The 9,096-nt window shown below is 38.6% G+C and overlaps 1 protein-coding gene and 1 pseudogene across 1 annotated transcript in view; one reads left to right on the forward strand and one right to left on the reverse strand.

The window, feature by feature from the left end:
- LOC116692148 (40S ribosomal protein S17-like) overlaps positions 1-509 on the reverse strand; it is a 15,782-nt pseudogene extending 15,273 nt beyond the window's left edge.
- Positions 510-5,320: 4,811 nt separating this feature from the next.
- LOC116694203 (40S ribosomal protein S17) overlaps positions 5,321-9,096 on the forward strand; it is a 21,503-nt gene continuing 17,727 nt past the window's right edge. The window contains exon 1 of the mRNA XM_032523788.1: positions 5,321-5,346. Within this exon, the coding sequence (XP_032379679.1) occupies positions 5,344-5,346 (3 nt within the window). The 5' untranslated portion in view covers positions 5,321-5,343. The remainder of the gene's footprint in view (positions 5,347-9,096) is intronic.

Raw genomic sequence — 9,096 nt, forward strand, 5'->3', positions numbered from 1 at the left:
GGCATGGGAGTATGCCAACCAGTCTAATGTTGTGTTTGTGGATCTGGAGAAGGCGTTATGACGGGTCCCCCGGGAGAAATTGTGGAGGCTGCTGAGGGAATATGGGGGAGGGGGTACTTCTTAGGGCCATCAATCTCTGATGACCAAAGCGAGAGCTGGTCCGGGTTCTCGGCAGTAAGTCGGACTCGTTCAGGTGAGGGGTGGCCTCCGCCAGGCTGCGCTTTGTCACCAATCCTGTTTGTAATATTATGGAGATTCGAGGCGTGTCCGGGGCGGGGAGGGGTTGACGTTCGTGGGCTCGGGATCTCATCGCTGCTTTTTGCGGATGATGTGGCGAGTGAGGGGACCATGGAGCGTGAATGTGGTCGGAGAATCGGAGCAGCGGTGGATAGTACATTCCGTGTTATCGCACATTGTGAAGAAAAGAGCGCTGAGCCAGAAGGCAAAGCTCTCGATCTACGGCAAATTTTCATTCCTGCCCTCACCATGGTCATGAAGCTGGGGGTCATGACCGAAAGAACGAGATCCAGGGTGCAAGCGGCCGAAATGGGTTTTCAGGGAGGGTGGCTTGCGTCTTCCTTAGAGATAGGGTGAAGAAGCTCAGTCATCCGAGAGGAGCTCGGAGTAGAGCCGCTGCTCTTCGCGTTGAAAGGAGACCAGTTGAGTGGGCGGGTCTGGTAAGGATGCCTCCTGGGCCTCCTAGGGAGGTGTTCCAGGCACGTCAGCTGGGAGGAGGCCTCGGGGAAGACCCAGGACTAGGTGAGAGCTATATCTCCAAACTGGGCCTGGGAACGCCTCGGGATCCCCAGGCGGAGCTGGTTGATGTGGGCGGGAAGGGAAGTTTGGGTCCCCTACTGGAAGCTGCTGCCCCCCGGACCCGATACCGGATAAGCGTATATGAGATGGATGGAGGTAGGTAATAGCATAAAGAATATGTTTTACAATTGCTATCATAATTTTTCAATTTTCATAAACTCTTAACACACCTACAACAACGGTTGACCAAACACGTAATTTCATGTGATAAAATCACACATTGTAGAACAACACTCATTTGTTTAAATACAATGATACACTAACACAACACACTAAGTTCCAACACTGCAAACATGTCTCAAAAACAATAATCTTCCAAAACAAAACACGTGTTCTCTCCCAACATTTAGGAACATTTAGTCAGTCAAGCCCAGTGTCATACACACTAACATCAGGTGAAACTACAGGAAACTGCATTGTTTCATGTGTCGGCTGGCTCTTACCCAAGACGACAATATATTATGATCTTAGATTTGTTTACACTGCAGTTTCATTTGAAGTCATTCTACATGTTTGGTTTGTTGGGTTTAGTAAATGCTGCAGTTTGTTTCCTTTGCTGCAGAAATTCAATAAAAATATGAATGAGCCATCTCAGAGTTAGCTTTATAGAATGTAGGTTTATAAAAAAAGGGAATGAACTGAAGTTGGGGGTACTCGTCTCCTCCCCTCGTGCAGGATGTAAAAAAAAAAAAAAAGAATCAGCTTTGTCCAGGTTTGTGTAAACAAACAATTAATTTGACCAGTTACAGTAACTTGCTTTCAAGAGTACAAACACTCACTTAAAACAAATATAAAGAAGTAAAGTAAAAAAACTGCAAACCGCAAAATCTCATTGCAAAAGTCATAGCACACCATTACCGATCATTACACACTTCAATGTATTTTCTGTGCGGTGTTGGCAACGTCCGGAAACTAGTAGTGGGACAAAAATCTGGCGGAATAATAATAATAAGTATGGGCAATAATAGTTACTCGCAATTGCTGCTATTGCAGCACACATAGCACACTGAATATCATTAAAGAATAAAAACTAATTGTCATGCGATTGAAAGAACTTCAACTGTGTGTTTCCTGATTGAAATCAGCTGTGATTGATCAATTGCATAGCTTAAATCCAGCTGTTTCTCAGTAGCAAGGAATAAAAGGCAGGGGATATTTGTGTTATTTGTGAACAGTGTTCTCTTCATTAGCCTATAAGTTAGGTGTTAGAAATGATGGTATCAGTTTGACTACAAATGTGAAAGCATTTGTGAATTTGTCAGTAAAAATCCGTTGTTGTGGTCTTGGTTGAGCTTGTGTGTAAAAGAAGTTCAAGCATTTCAAATTGTTGTTAACTGTATGCATTTTGTTGAAAATAACTGGCAATGTGTTAATTGGCAGAACAGATTTTATGCTAACTGTGTTGAGTTTAAAAATGTTTGTATTGAAAAATTGTCATAGCAATCGTAAAAAAAGTAATCTAAATGTGTACAGCAACTTTTGCAATCCAATATGAGTTGTCAAAGTTTGATGGTGAGATTGTGCATGCCCTAAATGAATGCAATGTACCTTGTCACAGGTGTACATACAGTATGTCAGTGAGTTGTGATGTTTTTTTTTTTGTTATTTCAATATTTTTTTAGAGGCTTGATGAAGTCTACACTCTTCCAGTCTTCACCAGTAAAAAAAAAAAGTTTAGAGAAAAGTTTAAAAAAGTAAACAGCTGACCTCAGGTTGAAATCTGTATAAATGGGGAAATCTGTTAAAAATATTTGGGATAAAATGTACTACATAAGTTTCAATAAGACTTGTTCAAAAGCATCTTAAAGCTAAAATGATCTTAGTCCCCATGGAATTGCATTCCACATTTTTAAAAATCAAGTCAATTGTCAAAAATAAATAATTAGTCATTTTTAAATTTTGCAAAATTGACGGTTGTCAAGAGATACTTTATCGCAGGAGTGGTAGTAAGGAAACTTAGGAGTGGATTTAGTGGCATTGTATAGGTTGGCTGCTCGTCTTGTTAGGGTCCACAAAAAAAGTTCCACTACAGTGTCAAAGATATATATTGTACATTTTCTCAGCACTACTGCATTCAACAGTTGTACTAATAGTCATTTGCAGAAAAAGACAGGAAATTCATTATTACATGTTCTATCTTGAAATGTTATTTTTTAGACATATAAGCTATATATTGGTTAACTGATGTATAGTAAGCCCACAATGTAAATTATGGAGCCGAGAAAGCATAGAAAAAAAACTCATGGCCGTTCTCGGCTTCCGTAGTAATTACTAACAAAAATATATATTTGTTTAACTTAAAACATGTCAATATGAAAAATAAATATGTAATCAATTTATACACAATAGATTTGATAATTGAATAATTTTATTGCAACTTGTTTACATAGATACGTGAGCATTTATTGATCCCCAGAGGGAAAATTCAGGTGTTGCGCAGCATAAGAACGAAAATAAGTATGGATTCTCAGAGAAAAGCAAACAAATAATAGAAGTATATAATATCAAAAATATATAATAATAATAATAATAATAAATTGACTTTATGCGCTTACAAACCAAGGACGCTTAACAATCGGGGGGGGGGGGGTTAAGAGATGAAGTTGAGAGGCCAGGAGAGATTAAATTCCATAAGCCTCAGTGAAGAGGATGTTTAAGCTGGGTTTTAAAGGTATAATAGAGGAGGCAGAGCGAATGTCAAGGGGAAGCTGTTAAGAGCGATGGGCACTGACCAGAAGGCTCTGTCACCAAATGTCCATGACCTGGATTAGGGACAGCAAGCAGGTCCTTGTCAGAGGACCGCAGGGACCGTGACTGAGTGTATGGTGGAGCAGATCTGTTTGGTACTGAGGTGCAGGTCATGGAGAGATTTGTCTTCAGTTAGGAGAATTTTATATTTAATCGGGATACATTGGCAGCCAGTGGAGCTTCTTCAGGATAGGAGTGGTGAAGACCAAGTTTGTGGGGGTGAGCAACCTAGCCGCAGGGTTGGACATACTGAAGTCTGTCAATAGCTTGCTAGGAAAATAGAAAATAGAAAGCATATAAGAGCTTTAATCAAAAATTACAAGGCAACACATGAATTGCGTAATTGTACTTAAACTTGTACGAGTATGCTCAAGCAATCTTGACACAGTGGTGTGTTAGTAGCAGCAAAGTCAGCATATAAGCAGGCACAAGTATTGTATGTACAATCTATAACAGCAGAATATGAGGAAAAGTGTATACGTTAATAGTATAATTTAATTATACTATACACGGCGTAAGAAGGAGGGGTACCGCAGGTCGTTAGTCCCGGCCACTGTCGAACTCTACATCTGATAATGTAGTTCTTTTTCTGTTTTCAATTATCCACACACTCTCTGTATATCTATATTATCGCATTTAATTTTCATTGTTAAATGTAGCTACTTACTTTTTATGATTAAGTATGGTCACAGTTCATATCATTTATATTATGGTCACTTATTTCCCTATATTATTTAATTACATATTCAATTTAATTTCACTTACTTACACTGCATTTATAAATTTTTTGTAAATGGCAACCGCACTTTACAGTATTTTTTAATGCCACTTTTACAGTCATTCAATACCTTTGCTCATTGTGTCTGCGTTTGCTGTTGTTTGTGTGTCACTTGTTGTTTTTGCTTTAACTGTAGGAAAATGCTGCTGGTAATAAGGGATGAACAGTATTATCTAATCTAATCTACTAATTTATTAAAAGATAGTGTATAAAAATATTTTACGGTGCTGTAACCATGTTTTGTGTTTCTGCAGAACGGGAACTGCTGAAAACCAGTTTTAAACTGAGTCGGCCGTTTCATATTGTAATGTATTGTACTTTTTTTATCCTGTATAATAAATAAGAATGAAAAAAAATGAAATGTTGCTTAGTGATTTTTCATTTGGATATTTCTTCTTTTAATCAGAACCAGAATCCGAATCAGAAATACTTTAGTTGATCCGGAGGGAAACTCTGTGTTTACAGTTGCTCAGATATAAGAAAATATAAATAAGTAAAGCAAAGAAATCATAGGAGTGTGGATATTTACATAGTATATTATGAACAGTATTTACAAAATCACATAATTAAGGTGTTGCAATGGTGAAAAGTAATAATGTGTGAAAAGTAATAATAAAGTAATGCAGCAGTTAGTATTGCACACATTACAAGCCAGTGTTAATGCACAATACAGATATATTGTCCAGTTCAAACCCTCTAAGTGTTGTGTGTCTGTGTGTCGGACACTTAGAGGGCGGGTCTAAAGTTTGAGGGCCACAGGCAGGAATGACTTCTGTGCGCTCTGTGGGTGCATTTTGGAAAAAATTACTTACAGTTGTAGAGAGTGTAAGAACGCGATCACCATGATGAAGGTGTGGTGGGACAGTTGTCTTTCTTCCTGTGCAACTTCACCCCGGCCGGGTAGTCGTCGCGCTGGCGTGGGGTGGTGATGGTGACAGCGAGTCGAAACTTAAACCTTCCGGATGAACATTCCGTTGGCTCTTTCCCACCGGTCAGTCAACATGGTGGGTAACGAATAACACTTCACTCACCAGCCCTCACAATCTTTTTCAATCCTCATGTGTCCGTCCATCAAGCGGTTACAAGCATCCCTCTGCACCATACGGAACAAAGATTTATAAACGCTGGGGATATATGACACTTAAGTGGATTTGAATATATGGAAACACGGGCTAAAAATGTGGCAGGTTACTGGCAAACCCAAACGGTCAGAAACATAAGAATATTCCTGTACCGACTCTTGACATGAAGTTCGCCCTGTGTGTATTTCTCTGCTTGGAAATGCTCACAAAGCAAAGCTTTGGCCTCCAACGGCCAGTGCACCGTCGTTAGAGGACTAAAAAGCGTCATGGTAGTTAACGTTACAAGTTACAATATTTCAGGTTTATTACTGGAGTATACTTTCCAAACTAATTCCTGAAATCTTTATGACTGTTGACTCACACATTTATTTAAAAAATGTCTATGACTTGGTTAGTTAAAACCTGAAGCGCAAGGGCAGAGTACAGTAAGTGTGCCTTCATTTCTCTAATCTCGTGATTAATTGCTTAATATGCATGTACTTGGCCTTTAAGCCATTGGAGGACACGCAGGGACCCTTAGTTCAAATATACGTAGTAAGATGCCCGTGCAGTACATTAACTTGGGAAAGTTTATAGATTTGGTAAAAATGTACCGCTTTCAATCAATTTATTTATAGTATCATTCATAACAAGAGTTATCTCGAGACAATTTACAGATAGACCCCACTCCAGAATTTACAAGGACCCAACAGTTCTAGTAGTCTCCTCAGAGCAGCAACAGTGCGTTTCATTTCAGTCATCTTACTTTAGATAGTGTTATTGGCAAAAATTAGATTTGTAGTCTGCCAAGAGGTAGTGATAGTTGTGTTTTGACACTAAAACCATTGATAGTAAGGTATCGCCAGATCTTTGACTCTAAATGAGTTTGAACTACCATTCCAGCTGAAAATATTCCCAGTTTGCACCTATGGCAGCCAGTGCAACAAATATCAACTAGACAACTATACACAGTACCTTCCTCCACATAATATATTCTAGAATGTGTGGTATTACTTTTTTCTCTTGCCATATCAGAGACCTTTGAATCGCCCACTCCTCAAATGGAGAATTCGTCTGATATCAGGCTAATATTCACAGTTTTATAAACACTGAAGATCTCTTGTTTGGGTTTCTTTTGGGGCGAGTCAGGACCAAGACAGTCAAGAAGGCCGCCAGGGTTCAATCATTGAGAAATACTACACACGCCTGGGAAGTGGACTTCACACCAACAAGCGGGGTGGCGAAGAGATTGCATATCCCCAGCAAGCCTGCGCAACAAAATTGCGAGGGTAAGTTGGTGCATTTGTCAATGTTGGGTTCTTTGGAGTGTGCACACTGCAGAAACGTTGCACCTCTGCAGCTGGTGTTCCATCGTTGTAGGCAACACTATATAATAATCCTCGTTAATAAATGGCAAAGTTATGGTTAATCAACTTGAGTCAATTCATTTCACTGTCGTGAAATGTTATGACTGAGTATTTCATCATTAGTGTAAGAAAATAAAAATTAAGTATTAGAATTGATACAGCATAGTATGGCATATTTCGTGGAATACTGTATTGATACAGCGCCAAGTATCGATCTTTATTATATACTGTTGTCAGTTTGTCTGCGTGACAATCCCATTTGCAGCAATAAAATGAAGTGACATGAACAAACAGAGAAATATATCTTTCAGATAAACAGCGTTTGACAAATTTCCTTTTGTTGGACATTTGAAATTGGGAATAAATGATAAAATTGCATAATGCGGATATTGCAATTTGGGCCTTTTTGCCTTATTTAGTGACAGTGGATAGATATGAAAGGGGGAGAGAGATAGGGAGGACCACACAGCAAAGGTTCAATTCTAAGATAAAAAATCGGGATTCATATTTTCCCCCTAATTGTGCATTGTTACAATTTTATGATAGCCTCCAAATAATGTTGTTGGCGGTTTACAAATAATTTGAATTATTCAACAAAATGTTAATTTGTGCAACAATAACGTTATACAGACATTAGCGCATAGTTATATTAGTAAAAATATTAATCATTCATTGTTTACACTGTTTACTACTTAACAAGTTTAATTACCTATCAATCATTTATTAGTGATTTTTTTTTATAAGTGTGTTTTTATTAAGTGATTGTTTGTTAGCAGCTTTTTAAGTTCACCTCTAATGTGATGGTGAAATTAAACAGGCTGTTCACATGCTCAGAGGCGACGCATTGCATTACTGACACACACACACACACACAAAGATGGTAGATGCAGGAAACAGGAGTGAGAACAGTAAATAACGTTTGAGTTAAAGCATACTCTCACCAAAAAATGCAACCTAGGGTCTTTTTGGTAATGTACCGAGTCAAACCTTAGTTAAGGCAATTTAGCATATTTCAAAGATGTACCTATTCTCGTTTTTTGGTCAAATGGCCTTTTGAATGGGAGTCCTAACTAGCCTAAAATAGCTGTTTTTTTTAACACTAAGAAGCTCTACAATAGAACACACAGCATTGAGAACATTGTGTTCACTGAGGTTTACTAGAAAGAAAATGCTGATAGATTGGGTTGGTTATGTTTGATTATATAGAAAAGTTCCTTTTTATTCATTTTTTCAGGGGAACGTGAGTCACAATATTATCAATTAGATGTACATTATTACGTATAATGAAAACTGAGAGCTGTTGCACAAAATAACATTAACATTATTTAGTTTAAAAATTCCCTAGTGTGTTACACATTGCAGATTTTTATGATTGTTAGAAGATTCCCGTAATGTGTTAAAAAAGTGATAAACTAAGTGATCGGTTATATGTAACTGAAGAACAAATGGCATTTGTTATCCGTAACCATCTTTCCTTGCTACAGTAAATGGTAATCATCAAAATAAGTTAATATCCAGTTCATTTTTTTTAATTTAATTTATAGAATCAAATCATAACCGTCATCTCAAGAAACTTTACGATAGAGTAGATCGACCACTTTATAATGTACACAGACATTACAGTTCCAGTATTCATAAAGTAAACTCAAATTATCAATCGCATCTTTTGTTGTGAAGTGTGCCTTAGCTGGTCATTATATGGCTCCTTTCTCTCTCAGGTATGTCACACACCGAGGAAGCGCATCAGCGCGGCCAGTCAGCAGGAATCTCCATCAGCGCAGGAGGAGGAGAGAGAGAGGAGGGACAACTACGTCCAGAGGTTGTCAGTGATTCCGTTCTGGTTTGCATGTTTTTAGGGACAGTATAAACACATACACACAATCTTGCCGTTCTTAGGTTGATAATGAATGGTGTAAAGGAGAGCAAGAACCAACACTTGTATTTTAAACTGTTTATTTGCACTTTTTAGGAAAGACTCAATTCAGACAGGAATTGTCGCTTTTTAAATTTATTTAATCTCCTCTTTCAGATTTCTGCACTGGACCCAGGAACCCTCGGGGTGGATCCAGAACAAAGGAAATCTTCAAAATGTGGTAAGTGTAAAACACATGATTTGCATGCTTGCGTAGTAAAGAAAAGTTCAGTTTTTTGTTATGGACTGAAGATTTTCTCATACAGGGAGGTATTATATCGAGGCGTAGTCGGGGCGGGGAGGGGTTGCAGTTCGGTTGGCTCGGGATCTCATCGCTGCTTTTTGCGGATGATGTGGCGAGTGAGGGGACCATGGAGCGTGAGATTGGTCGGAGAATCGGAGCAGCCGGTGCGG

The sequence above is a fragment of the Etheostoma spectabile genome, chromosome 1 (genome assembly GCF_008692095.1).
Source record: "Etheostoma spectabile isolate EspeVRDwgs_2016 chromosome 1, UIUC_Espe_1.0, whole genome shotgun sequence".
Lineage (NCBI taxonomy): Eukaryota > Metazoa > Chordata > Actinopteri > Perciformes > Percidae > Etheostoma > Etheostoma spectabile.